The following is a 27365-nucleotide window of genomic DNA, read 5'->3' as shown; positions in this document are numbered from 1 at the left end:
CATCATTTAAAACCATGCAGCACACACATACCAAACATGAAATATAAAAGCCTGGGGGAGGTGTCTCAGTTCCCCCGTGCCTGGCGATACAGCTGGGTCTTAAGTAATTTGTGAAAGACAAGGAGGGTGGGGGCAGTTCTAATCTCTGGGGGGAGTTGATTCCAGAGGGTGGGGCCGCTACAGAGAAGGCTCTTCCCCTGGGACCTGCCAAACGACATTGTTTAGTCGACGGGACCCGGAAAAGGCCGACTCTGTGCGACCTTATCGGCTGCTGGGATTTGTGCGGTAGAAGGCGATTCCGGAGGTATTCTGGTCCGATTATAAATCATTATCCTGATATCAGCCTCAAATATCCCTCTTTCACATTCTTTGTGCATGTGCCACAAAATGTTCTCTTCAGACCTAGCAAACATTTATTTCTCAGTAGTGTACTAAATTAGCTAGAAGAATTTAGAAATGGAAAGCGAAGACAGAGACAAGAGATAAATTGACAAGGCTGTTATAATGGGTCTGTATAGCTAATTGTGATTGTTTATTATTGGCAGAGTGGGTGGATCAGGCCTCCACTTCACACATCATAATTGACATATTATGAGACTGGCAGTGATGGCAAGGAACCAACCTTGAGAGTGTTGGAAAACTAACACTGGAGGGAATACAGTGGTACCTCGAGATACGAGTTTAATTCGTTCCGGACCTGGGCTCTTAAGTCGAGCAGCTCTTATCTCGAACGACTTTTCCCCATAGGAATTAATGTAAATAATTTTAATTGGTTCCAGCCCTCAAAAAACTCACAAAGTTAGTCTAAATTATGCAGAAAGACATGTTTTTAATGAAGAAATGTACATGTACATATAAATGAATAATGAAGTTTCTTTCACTTAACTTGTAAACTTTCTTAAACTTTTAAATTTACATATGTTCAACTTCTCTGCCACCCAATCCTGTAGGACAGAGGTCCCCAACCCTTTTTGCACCAGGGACTGGCTTTAAGCGATCAAGAGAGGAATGGGTGAATGAATGGACGGAGGGTGGGAAGGAAGGAAGGAAAGAGGGAAGGGACAGGAACAGAGGAAGGAAGCAAGGAAACTTATGAAAGGGGAGAGTAAGAGAGGAATGAGTGAAGGGAGGGAGGGAGGGAAGAAGGTGGGTAGGAGAAAGAAAAGAAGAAATAGAGGAAGGGAAGGTAAAAGAGAGAAAGAAAAAGAGCAAGAAAGAAAGCTGCAAGCACCCCCCTGAGCCCCCCAGGCCGGCTGCAACCTTTTAAAACACGCGCGCCGCTTCGCAGCTGTCTCCTGAAGCCGAACGCGGAAGTTAGCGTTTGGCTTCAGGAGACAGCTCCTTGGCGCTTGTATCTCGAATTTGGGCTTGTAAGTAGAACAAAAATATCTCTCCCCTCCCAGCTCTTATCTCGAGTTGCTCTTAAGTAGAGCAGCTCTTATGTCGGGGTTCCACTGTACTTTCGAGAGAGCTTGAATGGAGTAGATAAGAAGGGTTGTTGTTTTTTTAAAAAAAGTCACAACTAAATTACCTGCACTAAAGGAATGGATGCGTAAAGACATAGTGAAAAAAGCTCATCCCAAAAGGCCTTAAAAGGCAGGACAGTTCTCTTTTCTTTGATGTAATTATCAAATTACATTACATTGTGATATACTTACATAGATAATTGAAAAATCCAAAAAATCAAATTAAAAATACTTTTACATATACAGTGGTACCTCTACTTAAGAACTTAATTCGTTCTGTGTCCAGGTTCTTAAGTAGAAAATTTGGTAAGTAGAAGCAATTTTTCCCATAGGAATCAATGTAAAAGCAAATGATGCGTGCAAACCCATTAGGAAAGAAATAAAAGCTCGGAATTTGGGTGGTAGGAGGAGGAGGAAGAAGAGGAGGAGAACAATCGCTGCTGAAGGAAGAAGGTGAGGTGAGGGGAATAAAAAAAATCCAACACTTTAAGTCTTAAAAAAAAAAAGAGGGACTCTGAAGCAGCGAGGAGGACCACGCGCTTCCCATACACCTGGCATGAGGCTGTCTCCCGTACACTGCACCAGAGAGAGAAACCCAGGGGGAATGGCAGGAAACTGGTCGGGACTTTGTGCCACTCTCAAATTTCCTGGGAATTTTTTCCGGGCTCGGGTTCTTAAGTAGAAAATGGTTCTTAAGAAGAGGCAAAAAAAATCTTGAACACCTGGTTCTTATCTAGAAAAGTTCTTAAGTGAGGCGTTCTTAGGTAGAGGTACCACTGTATATGTAAAAAAAAAACCCAACCAACTCTTCCTAACCTGGGCAAGACTGACCAGAATTTTGTCTTTTGGTATTTTCTTACAATGAATGACATCAGTATTCAAATCGGGTAAAATGCCCTCGGTTCACTCATGCCTGTTGGTTGTCGGAGATCTGGTTACAAAAGCAGCATAAGTCTCCACCCACCTGCCCGGATGCCACCATTTGGCTACTTTTATTCTCTGTGCATGTGTAAAGTGTTCTGTGCATGTGCATAAGGTAAAAGGATCCAAATGGTGGCATCCGGGTGGGTGGGTGGAAACTCATGCTGCCTTTGCGACCGGCTCTTCAACAATCGACAGGTCTGAGTTTAACCGGGAGCATTTCATCCCTGATTCACTGGGTAATATATATGTTCTGTCGGGCTCTCTGGTAGACTCCTCCCGAAAATTCACAGGTACAAATTTCAGACACACACACATTTGAAAATTCAAAGCAATGTTCTTTATAATGAAAATTCACTTAAACTAAGCCCTCTTTTTGTATAGCAAAGAGCACTGGTCTCCAAACAAACTGGTAATTGGTACAAGTCCCTTATCAGTTCTGTGATACTTAGCTTGCAGCTATGAGGCAATTCACAGTCCTTCTTATTTCACAAAGTGAAACACACTTTGCTCTGGTTTAATTTCAAAGCAGGGAAAAATCAGCACACAAAAGGTCAAACGCAGCAAAGCAGGCACGAAACACAACAATCAGATAATCCTCCTCAATGGCCAAACCCACAGGCTGCTATTTATAGCAGCCTTACTAATTACCACAGCCCCACCCAACCACAGGTGGCCTCATTTTCTTTGATAATAATCTCTCAGTTGTTGTTGCCTATTCATCGCTCTCCGCATGCGTGGCTGTATCATTAACTCTTGTTCTGAATCCAAGGAGGAGCTAGATAATTGATCTCCTTCTGAGCTGTCTGCCACACTCTCCTCCTCCCTGTCACTCATGTCTTCTTGGTCAGAGGAGCCTTCATCAGCAGATTCCACCGGGGGCAAAACAGGCCTGCAGCATGTGGATGTCTCCCCCACATCCACAGTCCTTGGGATAGCTCAAACAGCTGAATTCAAGAATCGGAGCGGTGTGACTTCCACACTCTCTTGTTCTTCTGCTTCTGGTTCTGATTCTATCATTAGTCTTTGTTCAGCCCAGCATTCTAGTGTCTGAGAATTCTCAATTGACCAGGGTTCTATAATCAATGACAGCTTAAAACCATCCTGACTTAAAGCAGATAGTAGAAGCCTGAGGTTTTCTGAATACCTGAAATTTTAACACATTCCTCACAGATGAATGTTTAATATACTCATTCAGAGTACTTGAAGTCTTGAAGAGCAGCCCTGAAATTATACAGGCCATGAAGTGGGTGGTAGATGAATGATTTGGTCTGGTAATAAGACAGTGGCTAGGTTTGCGTATCAGATGTAATGTATAATATGGCTTGATTTATTTGGACTTAGCACAATGTGTGAACCTGGCCATATTGAATACTGTAAATTATGTTTTATTGCTAATATTGGCTGAAAAACCTAATATTCTCTACATAGGTCTAGACAATTCATATAATCAATAAAACACCTGAAATAACAGCATAGAGCAGTGATGGCGAACCTTTTTTGGTTCACATGCCAAAACTGGGTGTGTGGGTGTGCTGGCATGCATGCACATGCCCACACCCCTTTCCTCCCCCCCACACATGCAATAGCAATAGCATTTATACTTATATACCACTTCACAGTGCTTTACATCCCTCTCTAAGCGGTTTACAGAGAGTAAGCATATTGCCCCCTACAATCAGGGTCCTCATTTTACTGACCTTGGAAGGATGGAAGGCTGAGCCAACCTTGAGCCTACTGAGATATGATCTGCCAAACTGCTGGCAGCTGGTGATTAGCAGAAGTAGCTTGCAGTATTGCACTCTAACCACTGCACCACTGAGGCTCTTTGCACAGAGACCCACCCTAAAGTGACCAGATTTTTAAATTGCTGAAGCGGGACACCATTGACGGGAAGGGGGGGCAAAAAAATTCTTTATTTTTCTCTCTCTCTCATCCTCCCTCTCTTTCTCTCCGGGGGACGCCTTCACCTCTCAGCCATATACAGGCTGCTGGTGCCCACGCCGTGTCCTGCGAGCATGGCCTCAGTGCAAGGCCAGCCTGAGAGAGACACAGGAAGTACTGGGAGACACAGGAAGTACAACCTGGGAGACACAGGAAGTACAACCTGGGAGACACAGGAAGTACAACCTGGGAGACTCAGGAAGTACTGGGAGACACAGGAAGTACTGGGAGACACAGGAAGACACCCAGGATGACCCCAAGATGCTTTGCCATTTTTTTCCACCATCACCATATAGGAGAAAGGGGGGAGGGAGGAAGAAAATCGGGTCATTTCTGAAAAGGCGCGGGACGCGGGACAGATTATGAAAAAGTGTGACTGTCCCGTGGAAAGCAGGACGTCTCGTCACCTTAACCCACCTGTGCTGCCCCCATGCATGCGCACAGGTCTCACTGAAGCCTAGAATGTGAAAAAACAGCCAAACCAGCAAAAGGGAACTTCGGAAAAACACACTTTAGGTTTGCCCGTTGTGCTGTTTTTTGCACTCCAGAGCTTGAGGAAGCTTCCCTGAAGCACCGGGAGGGCAAAACAGCCTTTCCCAAGGCCAAAAACCAGTTGGAGCTAACATAAGGCAGGGTCTTGCGTGCCGTCCGAAATGGCATAGGTTCGCCATCACGGGCATTGAGAATCCCTACAGTAGCAAGCAAGATAAACATTTATCCAAAAATTGGTGATAAAGCATTGCCCACATCTCCAAAACTTCCAGCTACATATTATTCACAATATCTGGAATTTGACAATAAATAAATAAAATGGATTTAGGTCTTCTATCAAACTCTTCTTCCAGGCACTGTAAAATGTGCAATAGCCCTAAAAGAGCTGCAATGCACACTGCATGTTTATAGCTATTATTCCAGTGCTATTAGAAACAAGTTTGTTATGAAGTCAAATTCCCAAGGCTCTTATTAAGGTAGCATAAACTACAACACCCACAATTCCAAGCCAGTGAGGGTGGTACAGACATGATTTCGCAGCTGACAGTGTAACTGAGCAATAATGAAACAAACACACTTGCATGAAATAAGGACACAATGACTTTAGCAAGTAAGACTTCTTTTTGGCAGAAAATGTCTCCTTTCCAATTGTCCCTTTAAACCAGAGAAACAGAAATGAATCTATAAAATAAATCAGCACTTTAAAAAAAATAGATAGTTTAAGATCTAGATGGTTTCTCTGTTTCCAAACTGATCAGAACTGAATCAGTTTGATTCTAAATGTGGACTCTATCTGACATCTTGGCAATTTGTTCAGATTTGCTTGCTCCTGTGTTCATAGCATATTATTGTACTGTACTATGATCAAAAGTGTTAAAAAGTTGTCTTTAAAACCATGGGTCTGTGTTTTTGCAGGATGTGGGGTGTAAAGCAGAAGTCATATAACTGTGAGAGATGTGGGAATGACTTTGTTAGCCGTGCGGCTCTGAGGTACCATTTTCATGCTAAACATCTTGGAAAGGTTCATTGCAAAATATGCAGTGCAGAGATTTTATGTGAGGCTTCTTCATGTGACTCAAAGGTAAGCTTGAAGATGTTACTTTATTCATTCTTAGTTATGGTAAGTTCTTTTGCTGTTGTCACTGAATGAGTTTATTAAATACTGTATCTGGAAGTGCTTTTGGGAGAAAAAAGTCTAGGAACACATTATAGTCCAATTGAAAGATCAGGTTTGTTTTGATTGCTTTCTAAGCATGATTGATTTAATCTGGGAAGCTGCCTATGAAAATATGAACCATTAGACAACCTCCGACTCATTAAGTCATTGTTTCAGAGATATTTCTTATCTAAAGAGAGAAACAGAATGGTCAAGAGCAAAACAAAGGGTGAGAACAGGAGCGACTTCTGACTTTCTGCCAACTTGACTGCAGTTGACCACCCTCTGGCAGCTGATGGTGGGTGGTACCAATCTACCAAACGAGGGCAGGACTAGTTTATCCAATTTCCAATGGACAGCGGAACCAGTCTACTCGGAAGTTTTGGATAGGATCAGTCTACTGAAAATTCAGATGGTGGTGAAACTTCTCCACGTTTGCTTAATTTCAATCCCATGAGAGTCACGGCCCCAGATTTTGGATGCATACTGTAAGTTAGCTTGTTTGAGGTACCTTGGTTTGAAAATGTCTGCCCTGGGATGCACTCTTTCGCAGTTAAGAATAGCAGACACAAAAGCTTTAGTAGTATATGGATTGAGGCATTTTAAGGTCAACATAAGAAGCTGTTTAGAAATTCCCTTTTTTCTGAAACTCATTTTTAGGTATGCAGGAGACAAGTTTCCCTAAACTTTCCATTTCCATCTGTATTCCCCTCCCCCTATTTGTAGTAGCATTCTAAGTACTGTATATTTATTATTTTTGCCTACTTTGAGGAGCATAAGAAAAAAGATGGAATATCATTGGTATGAATTAAGGAGTGAATGAATGAATGAATGAATGAATGAATGAATGAATGGAGGGAGGGAGGGAGGGAGGATACTACACTAGGGTCAACCAAATAATCTCTCTGTGGTTAGGAATGTACATTTGTGGTCTTTAGTTATATATACTTATGTGCTTTATGCCCTTTCCTGAATAAAGATAACATAGTGGTAATCGCTCATGAAGTAATTACTCCACTTTCATTTTATTGCAATGCAATGCAGCACATATGGGGATATCCTTATGCTTTCTGCAAAAGCTGCAGATGGTACTGAATGAGGTGGCCAACTGGCTGAGCAAAGCATTTGTCAGCATACAGATTTGCATGTCATTGAAGCATAGAATTCTCGGGTGCCTACCGTTCCCTGTCCTAATGTTTCTCTCTTACTCATGTATATAAACATTATTATATTTTTGTATACTACCAATACGTACTTGACATAAATGAATGAATGAATGAATGAATGAATGAATGGAAAATGGAGCCTTCTTAGCATTTAGACATATTCCTGGAAGTTATACAGTGGAAAATTTGGAACAGATTGAAGGTCCCATTTCTTCATATTATATGATTCACTCTTTGTCCCCAAATAAAGTGATGGCACTATTTTGGAGGACTGCAAAGATCCCTGGAACAATTTCAAGGAGTGAAAAGCTTCATAAAGCAACTAGTCATGATAAACATATCCTGCAGCTAGTCCTTGTTGAACAACTGCCTCTGGCAGTGACCATACGACAGTGAGGAAAATATACCTTTGCAACCAATTCTTTATTTACAACTTCCACGGGTCTGTAAAGCAAAGGAAAGCTGCGGTTTCACTTATTGACAGATTTGTTTAATGACCGACAAGTGGTCCAAACTATGGTTACTAAATGAATACTAACTATATTTTCCATTAATGTGTGGAGCATAGGAGGACAAGATAGTGCCTTTGTGTAAAATTTGCTAACTTTCCATGAGTGTTTGGTTGGCTACTATAGAAACAGAATGTTAGCTTGCCATGGTTTTCAATCTACCTCAATAAAATTTAAAATTTTGTTGTTGTTATTGTTGTTGTTGTTGTTGTTGTTGTTGTTGTTATTACAGTATTATTATTATTATTATTATTATTATTATTTATTTACTTACTTACTTACTTACTTACTTACTTACTTACTTACTTATTTATTTATTTATTTATTTATTGGATTTGTATGCCGCCCCTCTCCGCAGACTCGGGGCGGCTAACAACAGTGGTAAAACAACATGAACAATCCAATTAATAAAAACAACTAAAAAACCCTTATTATAAAAAACCAAACATACACACAAACATACTATGCATAACTTGTAATAGCCTAGGGGGAAAGGATAACTTAACTCCCCCATGCCTGGTGACAAAGGTGGGTCTTAAGTAATTTGCGAAAGACAAGGAGGGTGGAGGCCGTTCTAATTTCTAGGGGGAGTTGGTTCCAGAGGGCCGGAGCTACCACAGAGAAGGTTCTTCCCCTGGGGCCCGCCAAACGACATTGTTTGGTCGACGGGACCCGGAGAAGGCCAACTCTGTGGGACCTTATCGGCCGCTGGGATTCTTTCTGTTATGCTTTCTGTTCCTCAAGTTATGAATTTCTTTGACCCCTGATCCGGGTGATTCAGTATTAATTCACTCACGTATTGCACTTGTTTAACAGGCTGAGCATGAAGTGATACTGGTGAACAATCAAAGGAGTTGCTGGACTATGACACTAAGAAGGGAAACAAAATTTGTCGCCTTGGGAACAGCCACATCATGCAGAATGTGCTGCAAGCAGTTTGGATCAGTCCACGCCAGGGAACACCATGAGAAACAGAAGCACCACTTTACAGCCAATAAAAGAGGTGATATTTTTATTTCAAATTTTAGCTCTGAGATCTTCCATGGGTTAAGGTCTGTGTGATTTTAATTCTAGTTTTTAAAGTTTCCCCATATTTATTTATTTATTTATTACTTGGATTTGTATGCCGCCCCTCTCCGAAGACTCGGGGCGGCTCACAACATGTAAAAAGACAAATCATAAGTAATCAACAATTTTAAATTTTAAAGATTTAAAAACCCCCACAAACTAACAGACTCACACACAAGCATACCATATATAAATTCAACATGCCATGGGGGGGGGATGTTTCAATTCCCCCATGCCTGACGGCAAAGGTGGGTTTTAAGAAGTTTACGGAAGGCAGGAAGAGTAGGGGCAGTTCTAATCTCCGGGGGGAGTTGGTTCCAGAGGGCCGGTGCCGCCACAGAGAAGGCTCTTCCCCTGGGGCCCGCCAACCGACATTGCTTAGTTGACGGGACCCGGAGAAGGCCCACTCTGTGGGACCTAATTGGTCGCTGGGATTCGTGCGGCAGGAGGCGGTCTCGGAGATATTCTGGTCCAGTGCCATGAAGGGCTTTAAAGGTCATAACCAACACTTTGAATTGTGACCGGAAACTGATCGGCAGCCAGTGCAGACTGCGGAGTGATGGTGAAACATGGGCATACCTGGGTAAGCCCATGACTGCTCTCGCAGCTGCATTCTGCACGATCTGGAGTTTCCGAACACTTTTCAAAGGTAGCCCCATGTAGAGAGCATTACAGTAGTCGAACCTCGAGGTGATGAGGGCATGAGTGACTGTGAGCAGTGAGTCCCGGTCCAGATAGGGCCGCAACTGGTGCACCAGGCGAACCTGGGCAAACGTCCCCCTCGCCACAGCTGCGAGATGTTGTTCTAATGTGAGCTGTGGATCGAGGAGGACGCCCAAGTTGCGGACCCTCTCTGAGGGGGTCAATAATTCCCCCCCAGGGTAATGGACGGACAGATGGAGTTGTCCTTGGGAGGCAAAACCCACAGCCACTCCGTCTTATCCGGGTTGAGTTTGAGTCTGTTGACACCCATCCAGGCCCCAACAGCCTCCAGGCACCGGCACATCACTTCCACCGCTTCGTTGACTGGGCATGGGGTGGAGATGTAAAGCTGGGTATCATCGGCATATTGATGATACCTCACCCCATGTCCTTGGATGATCTCACCCAGCGGTTTCATGTAGATGTTAAATAGCAGGGGGGAGAGGACCGACCCCTGAGGCACCCCACAAGGGAGAGACCTAGGAGTCGACCTCTGTCCCCCCACTAACACCGACTGCAACCGGCCAGAGAGGTAGGAGGAGAACCACTGAAGAACAGTGCCTCCCACTCCCAACCCCTCCAGCCGGCGCAGAAGGATACCATGGTTGATGGTATCGAAAGCCGCTGAGAGGTCAAGGAGCACCAGGACAGAGGATAAACCCCTGTCCCGGGCCCGCCAGAGATCATCCATCAACGCGACCAAAGCGGTTTCCGTGCTGTAACCGGGCCTGAAACCCGACTGCTGGGGACCTAGATAATCGGCTTCTTCCAAGGACCGCTGGAGCTGGAGTGCCACCACCTTCTCAACAACCTTCCCCATAAAGGGAAGGTTGGAGACTGGACGGTAGTTATTAAGCACAGCTGGGTCCAGGGAGGGCTTCTTGAGGAGGGGGCGCACAAGCGCTTCTTTATAGAGTGATGGAAAAACTCCCCTCCCCAAGGAAGCGTTGGTAATCTCCTGGGCCCAGCTCCGTGTCACCTCCCTGCTGGCCGAGACCAACCAGGAGGGACACGGATCCAGTAAACAGGTGGCGGAACTCACAGCTCCAATGGCCTTGTCCACTTCATCAGGTGTCACCAGATCAAACTCTTCCCAGACAGGTGGACAAGTACGTGCCCCAGTCACCTCGACTGACTCGTTGTCAGTCGACTCTGCTATACAATTGGAGTCGAGGTCGGCCCGAATCCGAGCGACTTTATCAGCGAAAAACGAGTTAAAGTCCTCGGCACTACTCTGCAAGGGCTCCCCAACTCCCCCCTGATTAAGAAGGGAGCGGGTCACCCTAAACAGAGCGGCCGGGCAGGATTCCGCTGATGCAATCAAGGCGGCATGGTACGCGCATCTTGCCGCCTTGAGCGCCACTTTGTAAGTCTTAATAAAAGCTCTTACAAGTGTTCGATCAGATTCAGACCTACTCTTCCTCCATCGCTTCTCTAGACGTCTCTTCTGGCGTTTCAACTCCCGGAGCTCCTCGTTGAACCATGGAGCTCTACGGGGTCTAGCGCCACGGAGAGGTCGCAAAGGCGCAATCCGGTCAAGGGCCTCTGCTGCAGCCTCGTTCCAGGCTTTCGCAAGAGACTCTGCCGAACTGTGGACAAGTGCCTCTGGTATAACCCCAAGCGCTGTCTGAAAGCCCTCTGGGTCCATCAGGCGTCTGGGGCGGAACATCTTAATTGGTTCCGCCTCCCTGCGGGGAAGGATTGGAGCCAGGAAGTCAAGCCGTAGTAGAAAATGGTCTGACCATGACAAAGGCACTGCTTCTAAGCCCCTTAGTCTCAGACCATTACTCAGTTGCTCGGAAAGGAATACCATGTCGGGTGCGTGCCCCCCCTCATGAGTCGGACCCCGTACTACTTGAGTCAGGTCCATGGCTGTCATGGTGGCCATGAACTCCTGTGCCAACCCAGAGGTTTCGCCGAGTGACGGCAGGTTGAAGTCCCCCAAGACAATAAGTCTGGGGAACTCCACCGCCAACTCGGCTACCTCCTCGAGTAGCACAGGCAGGGCTTTTGACACGCAGCTGGGAGGCAGGTACGTGAGAAATAAGCCCACCTGAACCCCTAGGTCCAACTTCATCAAGAGTGACTCGCAACCCGCAATTTCCGGAGCAATGAGTCCACGTAGGCAAAGGCTCTCCCTGGCTATAATAGCCACTCCTCCCCCCCTTCCCTGGGGTCGAGGTTGATGCCATATCTGAAACCCAGCTGGGCAAATTTCAGAGAGAGGAACACCTCCCTCTGGGCCCAGCCAGGTTTCAGTAATACATGCCAGGTCGGCCTCCTCATCCAGGATCAGATCCCGGATGAGGAGAGCTTTGTTTACCACCGACCTGGCATTAAGCAGCAGCAACCTGAGTCCAGGGCCAGAGTTACACTCATCACCAGTACCCAAGATTGGGCTCACGGAGCAAGAACAAGGGATCGTTATTAAGCAACGGTCCCTCGTTCCCCTGGAACGGCTAACTCCGCGGCCCCCGCCATATCTGCCTCTCCCCAGCAACACAGGAATATTCCGACCCTCTGCCACCCCAGAGATCGATGCCCCATCCCCTCCCGCCTCTTGAGCGTCAGGTGGGCCAAATCTACCATTCATACTCCCACCATTCATCTCATCCATACCGTGACCCCACCCACCCCAGTCATCCCAATCATACCGGCCATTCAGCCCATGCACACAAGTAATTCTGTCCCAGTCATCCATTTAAATTTTGAACCCCCAATACTAAAAATAGATTAAATTTATAACAGTTAAAACAGTAAAAACACTAATAAATATGTAAATAATATGTAAATATGTAAAAAATGCAATTTCCAGTTAATCAATTAGTTAGTTAAATATGTTGGGTTTTCCTACAACAAGGTATGCAAAGCCACTACAAAAGTTAACATGAAATTATAATATTTAGTACAACAACAAGGCAAACTATTATGGTTCTCATGATCTGTCAGGCCCAAAGACCAAGTAAAGTTTCCTTTATTGTTCCTTACCTATAGACAGAATCTTGCCAAACTAAAGTGAACTACTTGCACCGTACTCTGAGAACTTCTAGGATGGAGCTACTTTGATCCTGTTCCTCCCAATCAAACTATCTAAACTTTGCTGTCCTTAGATCCTCTCTAATGCAGCCCCTCTCCCCTGCAATCCAGACTACATTCCATTGATGTATTGGTCATGGACACAACTCTGTTGGCTGTGTAACAATTTCTAAAGGCCATCAACTAATGAGGGATTTTGTCATAAGAACTGCAACGTATCTCAGATGCAAATAGGGGACTGTTATTTTCCAGATTTTTTTCTCATTATATAGAACCATGTAGGAATCAAAATTAAAATGCAAGAGAGACAGATTTCCTAAAGATGGTATATTTTTGCAGCATTTTCCAGATTTTCATTTCTACCTCAGAATGGAGAAGGACCAGTTGTTCATATAGCATGACATGCGTGGCAGAATGGAGTTGTTTTAGCTGTGAAGGTTTCTGATTAAAACATCTAATTTGTATGTTGCCTCCAGGTGTGGGCTGCTGCCTAGACGGGGGGTGGGGGGACGCAGTGGGGTAGCAAAAATGGAGCTCCACCCCAGAGTACCCAATTTGCACTGAAAGATGTTGAAAGAAAGTACAGGGCATCTTGCATAAGTCACGTCCACAGTGTGGTAGTAAAAATTTTGGTTACCCTTCACTAGTTGCCTCACTCTTTTTTGACTAATTAAAGTATGCTGAATAAACAGGAATGGTTTACGGTTAGGAACATCTTGATGATGCAAGGATTTGAGGCAGGGGTGGGTTCTGGATCCTTTTGCTTCTGGTTGCGTCTGTGCTTAATGGAGCAATAAAAATTAGCTTCTACACATGCGCACAAGCAAAAATTAGCTTCTGTGCATGGGCAGAAGCAAAATCCAAGATGGCAGTGTACACCGAGACACCGACAGAACCGGCTCTATGACATCATCGCCGAACTACTAACGGTTCTAAAGAACCAGTTAGAACCGATAGGAACTGACCTCTGATTTGAGGGGAAGACATCTTGATCTCAACAACATTTGGGATATTTACTCTGATGCAGTGATGGGCTACCAAAATTTTTACTACCACACTGTGGTGTGGCTTATGCATTTTGTTTCAACATCTTTCAGTGCAAATTAGGTGTGCTGGGGTGGAGCTCCAAATTTTGCTACCGGAACTGCATTTCTGACCGTTCCCGTAGGAGCCCATCACTGTTCTGATGTAAAGATCTAAGATAAGGGGCTGATCAAATTGTTTCCTTTCATGTAATTGAAAATGGGAGAAAAAGAACTGACATTCTGGCCCCAACTCTAAAGCTACCCAATTCAAATGGCATCATCCATTATCTCCGCTTCTTTGCATCCTGGAACCTTGATTACAGAACATTCCAAAATTTAAGGGAAACTTCTTCCAAAGAATCCCACATTTTTCCCCTTAGAAATCTATGTTAGTGTAATGATGATAGCATTAAGCTTCAAATGTGTTACTAATTCAATGCAGAATAGCCATGAATCACAATTTAAGAAACCCTGTAATTTGTTTTGATGTTTATTTTTTGCTTTTTTTTTTGTACAGCTCAAATGGCCACTAACTTTAAGCCTGAAAGCTTCTTGGAATATACAACACCAAAGGAGATAAATAAATTTGTGAAAGAAAAACTCAGACCCCTTTTAGGTCCTGTAAGGCTAGCCTGTGCATCAGAAGTTGAAGGCATTATTACATTTATCAAAGAAAATTTTCCATTGCCAATAACTTCCATTATCAAGGTATTTATATTTGCTATGCATCTGCCTTGAGACCGATCACAGAAGTGCATCCTCATTTCCTATTAAAAAGTTACTCTTTTTAAATCTGAAATTCCAGATTTTACTAATTCTCCACATAATTGGATTAGCAGGTTTATGTGAAAAATATCTACCTTAGTTTCTCATTAGTATCATTTATTTATTTATTTATTTATTTTGTCCAATACACAATGGGGAATTTAATGGGTATATATATATATATATATATATATATATATGGGTATGGCTAGCTGATGAGGCCAAAATAAGGCCGAAATAGATCTATCCTAGTCTCCCTTAATTTTCAAATTCAGCTTAAACATGTGACATATATATATATATACATATACAGTGGTACCTCGACATACGAGTCTAATTCGTTCCAGACCCGAGCTCGTATGTCGATCAACTCGCATCTCGAATGAATGCCTTTAGACTTTGTTTTTCGCGCCGAGATAACTGGAAGCAAGGAATTCTTGCATCACCTAGTGGAAGCTCGGCTCGTATCCCAAATTTGAGCTTGGGTGTCGAACAGAAATTTTGCTCGCGTCTCGGCTCGTAACTTGGAATACTTGCATGTGGAGCAGCTCATATCTAGAGGTATTACTATATATACACATAGTAAAATACATGATGAAGGTTATAGAGGAGATACTCATAGTAAAATATATCTAAGAAAGAATAGAAAAGAAGATATAGTAATAGAACATATCAATCAAAGAATAGAAGAAGAGATATAGGAATAGAGGAAAGGTATAGGAGATATAGGAGAGCAATAGGAAAGGGGACGGAAGGCACTCTAGTGCACTTGTACTCGCTTCTTACTGACCTCTTAGGAATCTGGATAGGTCAACCATAGATAATCTAAGGGTAAAGTGTTGGGGGTTTGGGGATGACACTACGGAGTACAGTAATGAGTTCCATGCTTCGACAACTCGGTTACTGAAGTCATATTTTTTACAGTCAAGTTTGGAGCGGTTAATATTAAGTTTAAATCTGTTGTGTGCTCTTGTGTTGTTGTGGTTGAAGCTGAAGTAGTCGCCGACACGCAGGACGTTGCAGCATATGATCTTGCAGCATATGATCACCCAGTGGCAGGTTCTCCTTTCTCCATATGGTGCGCTGCATGCGCATCGCAACATTTTATGCATTCTCATGCTCACTATCTCACAAGATTTTGCTTCTGTGCATGTTCAGGAAGCAAAAAAGTGCTGAAATCTCATGAAGGGATGCTCGCCCAGGATTTCGCTCCATTTTTTATTTCTGTGCATGTGGGGAAGCAAAAAATTGCCAAAATCCCCCTTGCAAGTGTCCACTCATGAGATTTTGCTTCTACACATGTGTCAGGAAGCAAAATAAACCCCAAAATAAAAAAAAAGATGGTGCTGCATGACAGACCGGGGAAGACAGTACTGGAGCCATCATGTGCAAATTGCCTAATGTGTGGGGCGCTTCCGGAATAGAGCTTCAGGGTGTACCGGAAGGATATTTCAAGGGAAATATTTCTTCACCCAGAGGGTCATTGGTTTATGGAATTCACTTCCAGAAGAGGTCGTGACAGCTGTCAGCCTTAATAGCTTCAAGGCAGGATTAGACAGATTCATGGATGCCAAGCATATATATGGTTATTGAAAACGGATGTCCATGTGCCGCCTCTATGTTGGTTGAGGCAGGCAGGATTCCCTTGAGTACCACTTGTTGGGGGTCAAGGGAAAGGGAGGGTCTTGCCTTCTCTTTCTGCTTAAGATCCCCATGGACAATTGGTGGGCCACTGTGTGACACAGAATGCTGGACTCGATGGGCTTTGGCCTGATTTATTTTTATTTATTTATTTATTCATTTGTCCAGAAAAATAGACATGTAGTAATATATATAAAGTGAACTTAGAGGAGAGGATATATGAAAGAAAGAAAATATATATGATAAGTGAGAGAAAGGAAAGACAATTGGACAGGGGACAAAAGGCACACCAGTGCACTTATGTACTGGCCTCTTAGGAATCTGGAAAGGTCAACCGTGAAGAGTCTAAGGGAGAAATTTTGGGGGTTAGGTGTTGACACAATTGAGTCCGGTAATGAGTTGCACGCTTTGATAACTCAATTGTTGAAATCATATTTTTTACAGTCAAGTTTGGAGTGGTTCATATTAAGTTTGAATCTGTTGCGTGCTCTTGTGTTGTTGTGGTTGAAGCTGAAGTAGTCATTGACCGGTAGGACATTGTAGCACATGATCTTGTGGGCAATACTTAAATCGTGTTTTAGGTACCGTAGTTCTAGGCTTTCTAGGCCCAGGATTGTTAGTCTATTTTCATAGGATATTCTGTTTCGAGTGGAGGAGTGAAGGGCTCTTCTGGTGAAATATCTTTGGACGTTTTCAAGGATGTTGATGTCTGAGATGTGGTATGGGTTCCAGACAGATGAGCAGTAGTCTAGGATGGGTCTGGCAAAAGTTTTGTAGGCTCTTGTGAGTAGTGTGAGATTGCGTAGGATCAGGTTAACAACTCTAGAAGCTTTTTTGGCGATATTCAGCATGGCTCTTCTTATGTTCTTAACCCTGGTAGCAGTGTTCCCTCTAATTTTTTTTTTGGGGGGGGGGCGGAAAAGTATAGTGTCTGAGCGGCAGTCCCTTCGGGACTGGGCGGCACAAAAATAATAAACAAACAAACAAATAAATAAAAAACCCACCCTGTTTTGCCTCAGAGAATTTCAAAATAAAATACTGTACTGTGTGTCTATAACAGTGAGCTCATAATAGGGCAACTCTATCAATATCAAAATGCCACTTAAATAGTTGAGCTAGTTTCAAACTAGATTTTGATTTTCTTTTTCTCTTCCTTACTCCCATTCTTTTTTTCTCTTTTCCTTCCTCTCTTTTTTCTATCTGTTTCTCTCTCTTCCTCTCTCTCTCCTTCCCTCTCACTCTTTCCCTCTCGGCTTCTGGGCAGGTTTGGAAAACTCTGAGTTGATGATGATTTTTAAGTGAGCGATTGCTCACTGCTCAGCTTAGAGGGAACTATGCCTGGTAGCATCCATTTTCTCTCAAGTGTAATGCTTTGCAGTGAGATTGATCTGTTAGAGGAGCACTCAATTTACTTAGAAAAATGTATGCATTTGCCCCTTGGATAGAGATTTTGCCCAGAATATTTTAGTATGCTATTATTATCATCTGATGGAATATTTGGATATTCTGTAAATTAACAATCTGTGGCCCTTTCATCAAATTCTATTGCAATAGCCTGGCTCTTTCAATCTCATGAGATTTGAAGCAAGAACAAGCTTGCCTGTGTCAATGTGGCCATGACCAAAGTGAATACGGGACCTAAACAATTATTTCCTTAACATTCAGATATGATGCCAACCCTGGATATAATTTATTATGACAAAAGTTAAGAATTAGGTAATATCTCAGGGGAAAGCAGTATATACATTTTTGAATAAAATACAGCTTCTGCATCCTTTGAATCACTGTTGCTTTGTGAACTTTTGAGGTCTGTGGTGTCTAATTCAATAAAGTGTTTTAATGTTTCTTCATACACTATATTCTTCATCTTAATCTCTGTTTAAGGAAAAGAGCATGTGGAATTGATTTGAGCAAATGTGTTCCATTCACATGTATAGCAGTGAGCTATTATGCATATGGAAGCAAAATGAACGCATGGATGGGCATTATGCAAGACAGCTATATTGTATGTATTATCTTTAAGAAGCAATGCAACTGATAAAGCAGATGATAGTCTTGCATCCCCAGGCAATAAATTTTATGGATCAATGATACATGAGACATGTCCTGGAAATATGCCACATTTCATTAAGTAAAGCTTCATAGTTAATTATCCTGTTATAAGGTGGCAAAGTCCATGCATAACTAATGCATTTAGCCAACACTCAGTGGTAAAATCAAGATTCAGAAGATGGCAAAAGGTTAGCCTAATAGGAACAGAGAGACCTAGTTATCCAATTCAGAACCAGAATTCAGGAGAACCGAGCTTACATGGTCATGGCTAGATCATTGGATTCAAGGAACTTTCTTTAAGTCCTAACCATAACTCACAAATCCATACCAAATCCATACTTTCTACTAAATCTGCACTTCTATTCTACTAGTTTTTCTCATCATTCCTATCACCCATTTCCTCCCATGTTGACTGTATGACTATAACTTGTTGCGTATATCCTAAGATTTTTATTAATATTGCTTCTTCATTGCTTATTTGACCCCTATGACAATCATTAAGTGTTGTACCACATGATTCTTGACAAATGTATATTTTATTTTATGTACGTTGAGAGCATATGCACCAAGACAAATTCCTTGTGTGTCCAATCACACTTGGCCAATAAAATTCTATTCTATTCTATTCTATTCAAAGTAATGTCTTGATTAGATTAGACCTACTAGCAAGGTTCCACATTTCAAAGATTCTTCATCAAGGAAAAGTGTTAGAAATGCAGAAAAATGGGGAAGGCTAAAGAAAAAAAAAGTGTGGCAATATAGGGTGTTCTGTCGAGCTCTCTGGTAGAATCCTCCCAAAAATTCACAGATACAAATTTAAGACAAACACACGTTTGAAAATTCAAAACAATGTTCTTTATACTGAAAATTCAAATAAACTAAGCACTCTTTTTGTATAGCAAAGAGCACTCGTCTCCAAACAAACTGGTAATTTGTACAAGTCCCTTATCAGTTCTGTGATACTTAGCTTGCAGCTGTGAGGTAATTCACAGTCCTTCTTTCACAAAGTGAAACGCACTTTGCTCTGGTTTAGTTTCAAAGCGGGGAAAAATCAGCACACAAAGGTCGAAGTCAGCAAGGCAGGCACGAAACACAAAGATCAGATAATCCTCCACAATGGCCAAATGCATAGGCTGCTATTTATAGCAGCCTCACTAATTACCACAGCTCCACCCAACCACAGGTGGCCTCATTTTATTTGATAATAATCTCTCAGTTGTTGCTGCCTATGCATCGCTCTCCGCATGCGTGGCTGTATCATTAACTCTTGTTCTGAATCCAAGGAGGAGCTATATAATTGATCTCCTTCTGAGCTGTCTGCCACACTCTCCTCCTCCATGTCACTCATGTCTTCTTGGTCAGAGGAGACTTCATCATCAGATTCCACCGGGAGCAAAACAAGCCTGCGGCATGTGGATGTCTCCCCCACATCCACAGTCCTTGGGGCAGGAGCTGGGCCAGAGCTAACCACAACATAGGGTAAATCATATTACATCAAACTTTAATGTTAGACTAAACTACTGAAGTATCTCCAGAGATATAAATTGAGATTTTTTATGTACATGAGTGGTGTTGGCTTATGGTGTTCGTATCATCGTATTCGAAGAGGATCTTGACATCTTCAAGGGAAATGGGGGGGATGTCAAGACTTGCGCGTGAGTTGGATTAAATGAGGGAGAGGTGTGCATGGTCACCCTCACTATCTCTTCCCAGATTCTATCTTGCTCCAATAGCAGGACAAGAGATGAGACAGTTGGAGATAGGCTGGACACAGTGGTTGACCAGAGCATCTTCCGTGTCTTGCCATGCTCTTAGCATACCACATCGCTTGCAGAGACTGCCTTCATGACTGTTGTCCTATTCTAGTAGATTTCATCCACTCAATCCACCATAATCTGTCTTCACATGCTCGGGATAGATAAGTCCCTGTCTCACTGAAAGTCAATGACCTAGTGAATACTCTACTGGTATTGGGTTATACAAGGAAAAGCAAATAGTAACTGGTCCCTTTCAAAAAGCAAAGTTGAAAAAAATTGTCTGTTCAAACCAATCTGACCTCCATGAGATACTCGGATTCTTTGATAGATGAATCAACCAAGAAATTTAGATATGCAAGATGTTGCTCCAAATTAAAAATTAACCAAGTAATCAACAACGTCTTCTTAACAAAAAAAGGCATATTCCTTCAGAATACATATCTAGCATAAGGGATAGAAAATGGTTCGTTTCTTTATGTTGAATGGGTTAAATTCATAATTTTGCAAATCATGCAAACAGCAGAAGTAACTGTATTAATCAACAGGAACAAAAATCCATAGTGAAATATCAATTGAAGAAGTATAAATAATTGCAAACAATACTTAATAGTCTCTGGATATGCTGGGCTATGACTAGGACAATTGTCAAAAACAAAAAATAGGCAATAAATCTGTAGAGGATTCAGTTAGAGCTGGGGTGTCAAACTCGCATCATCACAGCATTGTTACATGATGTATCACTTTTCCCCACTTCACTAAACAGGGCATGGACAGCATGCAATGCATTTGGCCTAAGTTAGAGTCATTCCCTGGGTTAGAGTCAGTGAAGGGCTACCAAAATTTTTACTACCACAATAAAGGACACCCTGCATTTTCTTTCAACATCTTTCAGTGCAAATTGGGTGGTCTGGGGTGGAACTCCATTTTTGCTACCCCACTGCGTCCCCCTGTCTGGGCAGTAGCCCACCCCTGGTTAGAGTCATTCATATTTGTAATACAGCAAGTGTAATACAGCAAGTGTGCATGATGTACCATAGTAGGTTGCAATGGTCAAATTTGGATATCTCCAGTTCTAAGTTGCCTCTTTTAGAGTTGGGATGAGATAAAGTTCCTTTTTTGGGGATGATAGTAAAGAAAAACAATTCTCTTCATATTTGATCCCTACTCTTAGAATAATCATGTTCTTAAAGGTACTTAGACATATGGCACTAACTCCTTTTGTGAAGGTCCAGTAATCCTTAGTATAAGCAGCTTACAGTGATGCACCTGTTTTCTGCTAATTGCCTAAAATATTGCAAGTGTGAAGCTGGTATTTCCGTTTTGTTGTTAAAATATTCAAGGGTATGTGGGTTAAAATCAAGTATTAACCATCTTTTTTTGGGGTAATATTCCACACAACAGGGTGGTTCATATATAAAAGGAACAGACACGCAAGACTTTTCTGATGTGGACATAGTTCTTTTTAGCCAAGCTTTTGCCAGTTTAGAAGACTGCCAAAGGACCACTCCAGAGGTCCTAGAAGAGTTAGGAAATGCCCTGATAAAATCCTCATGGACAAGCAGGTTTGAACTTATATTTTGTTTCATGTTTTTTTGTCTTCTACTTTGATTCTCCCCACCATCCCCTAATCTACAGTAAAACATTATATCTTTTACTTTCTTCCTCTTTTAAGGTTAGTCATGCAGAAACAGACAAAGTTTTCCTTGAGGTTCTATTTTAAGTGTTATAAAAACCATCATGCTCACTCATTTGACATCATGCCTTGCTATGACACGTTTGCATCTGTGTTATCAACAGGTAAGATGTGACTATAATTTGGAAAGTGGTTCTTCTTCCTCTCACTAAAACACCACTACTGCGAGTTCTACATTAGTACTTAGATTTAGATTGATGCAATATTTCCAGGTGCTCACAATTTGTAAGGTTTGGTTTTGGTTAAGATCTAAAGTACAGAGGGTCAAAGCAGCATCATTAGTCTTATAAATTGCTTGGTGTTAACAGGTCCAAAAGAGAGCTTTTATCACAAGCTGTATCTTTGCATTGATGATGATAGGATCCAGCTGTATAACATGGCCTTATTGAAATACCAAGTTGAATTTGTCAAAGCATCAACAGAAATAGTGAAGGATTTCATACGTTTAATGAAGCACTGGCTCAAAACTTCATTTGCTGAACCAACTGAAGAAAATAAGTAAGTTGCTAGCATTTAGCACTCTCATTTTTAAAATGTTCATATTTTCATGTTTCCCATGGGGAACTACCTTTAACACAGTAGAGATGTGATTCACAGATTTTTATATTTTTTCCATATCTTTTCCAGCTCCCTATGATGGCTAATTTGTAAATAAATTAGAAAACATAAATCACAAGCTTGGTGGCAATGGGGAAATATGAAAAAAGTTAGGCCCACGGGACACAGCATTTCCTATGCAAGAAAGAGTTAACAAATTGAAAGTTAAAAACAAAATGAAATTTTGTTGTTGGGGTTTAGCATTTTTCCTGTTAAACATTTCTTGCAATTGAAACTTTTTATTTACTTATTTATTTATTTTGTCCAATACACAATGAGGGTTTTAGTGGGTATATATGTATATACACATAGTAAAATACATGATGAAGGTTATAGAGGAGATACTCATAGTAAAATATATCTAAGAAATAATAGAAAAGAAGATATAGGAATAGAATATATCAATGAAACAATAGAAGAAGAGATATAGGAATAGAAGAAAGGTATAGGAGATATAGGAGAGCAATAGGACAGGGGACGAAAGGCACTCTAGTGCACTTGTACTTCCCCCTTACTGACCTCTTAGGAATCTGGATAGGTCAACCGTAGATAATTTAAGGGTAAAGTGACGGGGGTTTGGGGATGACACTATGGAGTCCGGTAAACTTCTCTGTCTGAATCTCTTTCTGTGCATTTAGGTTTCGCAGGCTTCCCTCTTCCTATACAATTGAATTGATCACCATTTATGTGTGGGAACTGGCTGGAAAGCCCCTCTTTTTCAGCTTTATACAGGGAATTAGAGCTGTCTTGAAACTTTTGACTCAGTATCAAGAAATATGCATCACATGGCACAAACACTACAGACCAAATTTTCCAATTTTCCAGAAAATGTTTTCAAAGCAAAGCAGGTAATTAAGGTTTCCACCATTGGTGGGATTCATTTTTTTTCACTACCAGTTCTGTAGGAGTAGCTTGGTGGGCATGACAGAAGAACAATACTGTAAAATCTCCATTCCATCCCCACTCCAGGGGAAGGTCACTGCAAAATCTCTATTTCCTCCCGATCCGCTGGGATTCAGGAGGCAGAGAATAGATGGGGCAGAACCAGTCAGAGATGGTATTTACCGGTTCTCCGAACTACTCAAAATTTTTGCTACCAGTTATCCAAAACTGGCCAGAATCCGCTGAATCCCACCTCTAGTTTCCATATATTTGACTGTTCTTCATTTATAGTCTCAGTCTAGCAAACAGGAGGAAGGAATGGGTTTGTGATATTTTATTCTATGTTCTATGCCAGTGATGGCAAACCTGTGGCACGGCACAGGTGGCACGCGGAGTCATATCTGCTGGTATGTGAGCTGTTGCCCTAGATCAGCTCCAACATGCATGTGTGCCCCAGCCAGCTAATTTGTGGCTTGCAATGAGGCACTGGGAAGATGTTTTTGGATTCCAGAGAGCCTCTGAGGGGGGAGGAGGACATTTTTACATGGGGCTACCTTTGAAAAGTGTTCGGAAACTTCAGATCCTGCAGAATGTGGTTGCGAGAGCTATTGTGGGGTTACTTAGGTTCGCCCATGTCTCTACAACACTCCGTGGCCTGCACTGGCTGCCGATCAGTTTCCGGTCACAATTCAAAGTGTTGGTAATGACCTATAAAGCCCTACATGGCATCGGACCAGAATACCTCTGAGACTGTCTTCTGCTGCATGAATCCCAGTGGCCGATAAGGTCCCACAGAGTTGGCTTTCTCCAGGTCCCGTGAACTAAACAATGTCATCTGGCAGCCCCCAGGGGAAGAGCTTTCTCTGTGGCAGCCCCGGCCCTCTGGAATCAACTCCCCCCAGAGATCAGAACTGCCCCCACCCTCCTTGTCTTTTATAAATTGCTTAAGACCCACCTATATCGCCAGGCATGGGGGAATTGAGACATCTCCTCCAGGCTTATATAGTTTTATGTATGGTATGCTTGTGTCGTATGTTTTTTAAATAATAGGTTTTTCGATATTTTCTTTTAAATATTAGATTTGTTCATTGTACACTGTTTTATTATTGTTGTGAGCTGCCCCGAATCTGCGTAGAGGGGTGGCATACAAATCTAATAAATAATAATAATAATAATAATAATAATAATAATAATAATAATAATAATAATAATAATTATTATTATTATTATTATTATTATTATTACTCTCCCGCAGTTCCAGGGAAACCTTTGGAGCCTGGGGAGGGTGAAACACGAGCCTACTGGGCCCACCATTTCTGGCCTCCAGAGGGCCTCTGGGAGGCGGGGCAAGCTGTTTTCGTCTTCCCCAGACATTGTATTATGGGTGTGGGCACTCGCACATGCATGATAGTGCACACCCATGCTCTTTTGGCACCGGAGGAAATAAAGGCTTGCCATCACTGTTCTATGCTCTCATTAATATATGGCTGCTATTTCACTTATGGAGCACAAATCTGCTTGCTCTATATTTCTGGGTTTTGCTCCTTTTAATAGCCATCTGAAGGTTTAAGTTATTTCTGCTGAAGCCAATTTTGCACCAAAGCTATAGCACATGAGAATGAAGAAGATTTGTGAAAGGGATGAGCAGGGAGAGTTGGAATTCTATACTGGATGAGAGGGGAGGGATGTACTGGAGGACTCTTGCCAAAACGATGACTTACTTACTTACTTACTTACTTACTTACTTACTTACTTACTTACTTACTTACTTACTTACTTACTTACTTACCTACCTACCTACCTACCTACCTACCTACCTACCTATCTATCTATCTATCTATCTCCAAAGACTCAGGGCGGTTCACAACAACGTTAACAATGCAAATCCAAAATTAAAACAATTTAAAACCCATTAATATAAAAACAATCATATATCCCATACAAACCATACATAAAGCGGAAACAGCCCAGGGGAATCAATTTCCCCATGCCTGACGACAGAGGTGGGTTTTAAGGAGTTTGTGAAAGGCAAGGAGGGTGGGGGCAATCCTAATCTCCGGGGGGAGTTGATTCCAGAGGGCCGGGGCCACAGAGAAGGCTCTTCCCCTGGGTCCCACCAGATGACATTGTTTCGTCGACGGGACCTGGAGAAGGCCAACTCTGTGGGACCTAACTGGTCGCTGGGATTCGTGCAGCAGAAGGCAATCCCGGAGATATTCTGGTCCGATGCCATGAAGGGCTTTATAGGTCATGACCGTAATTGTGCGCAGCTCCATGGCTCTGGAGAGTGAGTGCAGGATCCAGCACAATTTTGCTTCCCATACCTGTGCAGGTGCAAAATCTCGTACAGGAACATGTGTGTGGGTGTGTTTCGGCAAGGTTTTTTGCTGCATCACATGCAGAGGAAGCAAGAAACCTTGGTGAAACATGCCTGTCCACACATCCCTGTGCGAGATTTTGCTACCTGCACTGGTGCAGGAAGCAAAATTGTACTCGATCCTGCATTCGCGCTCCGGAGCCGCAGAGCTGCGCACAATTAGCTGTTCTGGTAGCAGCCGACCTCACTGGATGCATATATGTGTGAACATTAGGAGTAGATGGACTCAACTAAGTGTCTTGTTGCTTGGCATATTTGAATGTCCAATAACTAAATATCACCTGCCAATATGGGATTTTTTCTCTTTCTTAGGCCATTTGTGCTGGATCCTGTTAACCCAACTTTCAATGTGTGTGAAAATAGCAATGCTTGGGATGAAGTAGCCCACGTGGCCAGACAGAGTCTTCTCAAGCCCCTCTTCAATGGCATAGCAGCAAAAGAGCCTTGGCTTTTTACAAACAACTGGTGAACTCAAGTAGATCTTTATTACAGTCAGCAAGGTCTTCTAATGCTAGGAGAAAGCCACCATATGAAAATGAAATTTACAGACGAAGAGCCATGGCACAAATGTATTTTACTTTCATTCCTTCCCTGTTTCAAGAATACAAATAGGAGGGCAGCTGGTGAATTAGAAGGGCTGACATAAATGGCGACATTTTCTTCTACTCTGTTCCCCATATCCACAAATAGATGCACATGGTTTTTGTTTTGGAGACATTCCACCCCGTGTTTCCAAGGTTTAGATTTGGTAAGATAAACATGGCAAGAGGAGAAAATTTAGATTGAAAGCAACTGGCAACATTGGATACAAATCAATGGGCCTGACTGCTTAGAGATTTCAGAAAACTCATATTTTATGTCTAAAATAAAATCAGATGAAAGAAGCCTTACGATAGGCTTTTATGCTTCAGAGAAATAAGCAATCACAGTAATAAAGCATTCATTTGCTTTATTTTCTGAGAAGGGTTCAAACACTTTATTTTACAGAATTACTGTCCAAATTCTACATATGAGGATGATCAAACAGAATGCGTTAATAAAATACACAATAGCCATTTTTAATATGATGTTTCCTTTATTTGCTGTAGCACAGCAAATAAACAGCCGTAGATGAACATTAATAAAATCACTCAATTTTCCTGGTATGCTACTAGTATTTTGTGGCAATGTTGTGAATATAAGGTTATTCACAATAATATAGTAATATACAGGACTCTTTTGTGTAATAGATAGCCACAGTGCATTTGACAATCAGAGTATGATAGTATGGACTGTGCTTGATGAACAAAATATTGTGATACATAAATAGTGAAGACTAACCAGCCAAGGTTACTGTGTTAAATCAGAAATTTATGATGAATTAAATGCTATTGCTTAAAGGTCTTAAGTTAAGCAATCTTAAAAGCAGATTAAAATTCAGTTGTTAAATTATCATTGTTTCATGTGAAGATAGATGCAAAACACTGCTCAGGAAATATGCTGAATGATTCTAAATTATTGTTTTCAGTGCCAAAATACTTGTTGTGTGTGTGTGTGTGTTGTTATTGTGACAGTCAGTAAAGCTGAGAACACCTGAGAAGTGACTCTAAAGTATTTCGGACTTTGCATGAGAATAGCACCCCTCTACTATTCTTGCAGAGCAATCATAGAAACAAAGACCTCATGGTCCATCTAGTCTGCCCTTATACTAGTTCCTAGGATGGATATATGTTTATCCCAGGCATGTTTAAATTCAGTTACTGTGGTAACTGTACCAACCACGTCTGCTGGAAATTTGTTCAAAGCATCTACTACTCTTTCAGTAAAATAATATTTTCTCACGTTGCTTCTGATTTTCCCCCCAACTAACCTCAGATTGTGACCCCTTGTTCTTGTGTTCACTTTCCTATTAAAAACACTTCCCTCCTGAACTTTATTTAATCCTTTCCCTTCTGTCCTCCAGACCATACAGATTGAGTTCATTAAGTCTTTCCTGATAAGTTTTAATTACTTGTTTTGGGTTTTTTTTAAATCATTTTTTTAGACTTTTGTGCATCTGCATCTGGATGCATCTGCTTTAGGGAATCCAAATTTGAATTTCTGCAGTCCAGATCTGGTAGTTATAAACTTTAAAATT

General features: G+C 42.0%; 1 protein-coding gene across 1 annotated transcript; it reads left to right on the top strand.

The window, feature by feature from the left end:
- The first annotated feature begins 5359 nt into the window (after positions 1 to 5359).
- LOC139158989 (2'-5'-oligoadenylate synthase 1A-like) lies at positions 5360 to 26818 on the top strand. Its single transcript, XM_070736335.1, has 9 exons — positions 5360 to 5433; positions 5739 to 5904; positions 8471 to 8657; positions 14003 to 14193; positions 21102 to 21262; positions 21373 to 21497; positions 21702 to 21891; positions 22629 to 22838; positions 25562 to 26818. The coding sequence occupies exons 2-9, from the start codon at positions 5740 to 5742 to the stop codon at positions 25716 to 25718; spliced, it is 1386 nt and encodes a 461-aa protein (XP_070592436.1). The 5' UTR covers positions 5360 to 5433; position 5739; the 3' UTR covers positions 25719 to 26818.
- Positions 26819 to 27365: the final 547 nt, after the last annotated feature.

This window comes from Erythrolamprus reginae, chromosome 2 (assembly GCF_031021105.1).
Source record: "Erythrolamprus reginae isolate rEryReg1 chromosome 2, rEryReg1.hap1, whole genome shotgun sequence".
NCBI classification, from domain to species: Eukaryota; Metazoa; Chordata; class Lepidosauria; order Squamata; family Dipsadidae; genus Erythrolamprus; species Erythrolamprus reginae.
The sequence above is the reverse complement of the archived record's forward strand: the minus strand, read 5'-3'. Positions and strand labels throughout refer to the sequence as shown.

Excerpts from the sequence above, each read along its gene's own strand:
- LOC139158989 (XM_070736335.1), top strand. The coding sequence starts at position 5,740 with ATGTGGGGTGTAAAGCAGAAGTCATATAACTGTGAGAGATGTGGGAAT. Across the intron at positions 21,498-21,701 it reads TGCATCTGTGTTATCAACAG|GTCCAAAAGAGAGCTTTTAT; the intron begins GTAAGATGTGAC and ends TGGTGTTAACAG. Across the intron at positions 22,839-25,561 it reads ATGTTTTCAAAGCAAAGCAG|GCCATTTGTGCTGGATCCTG; the intron begins GTAATTAAGGTT and ends TCTCTTTCTTAG.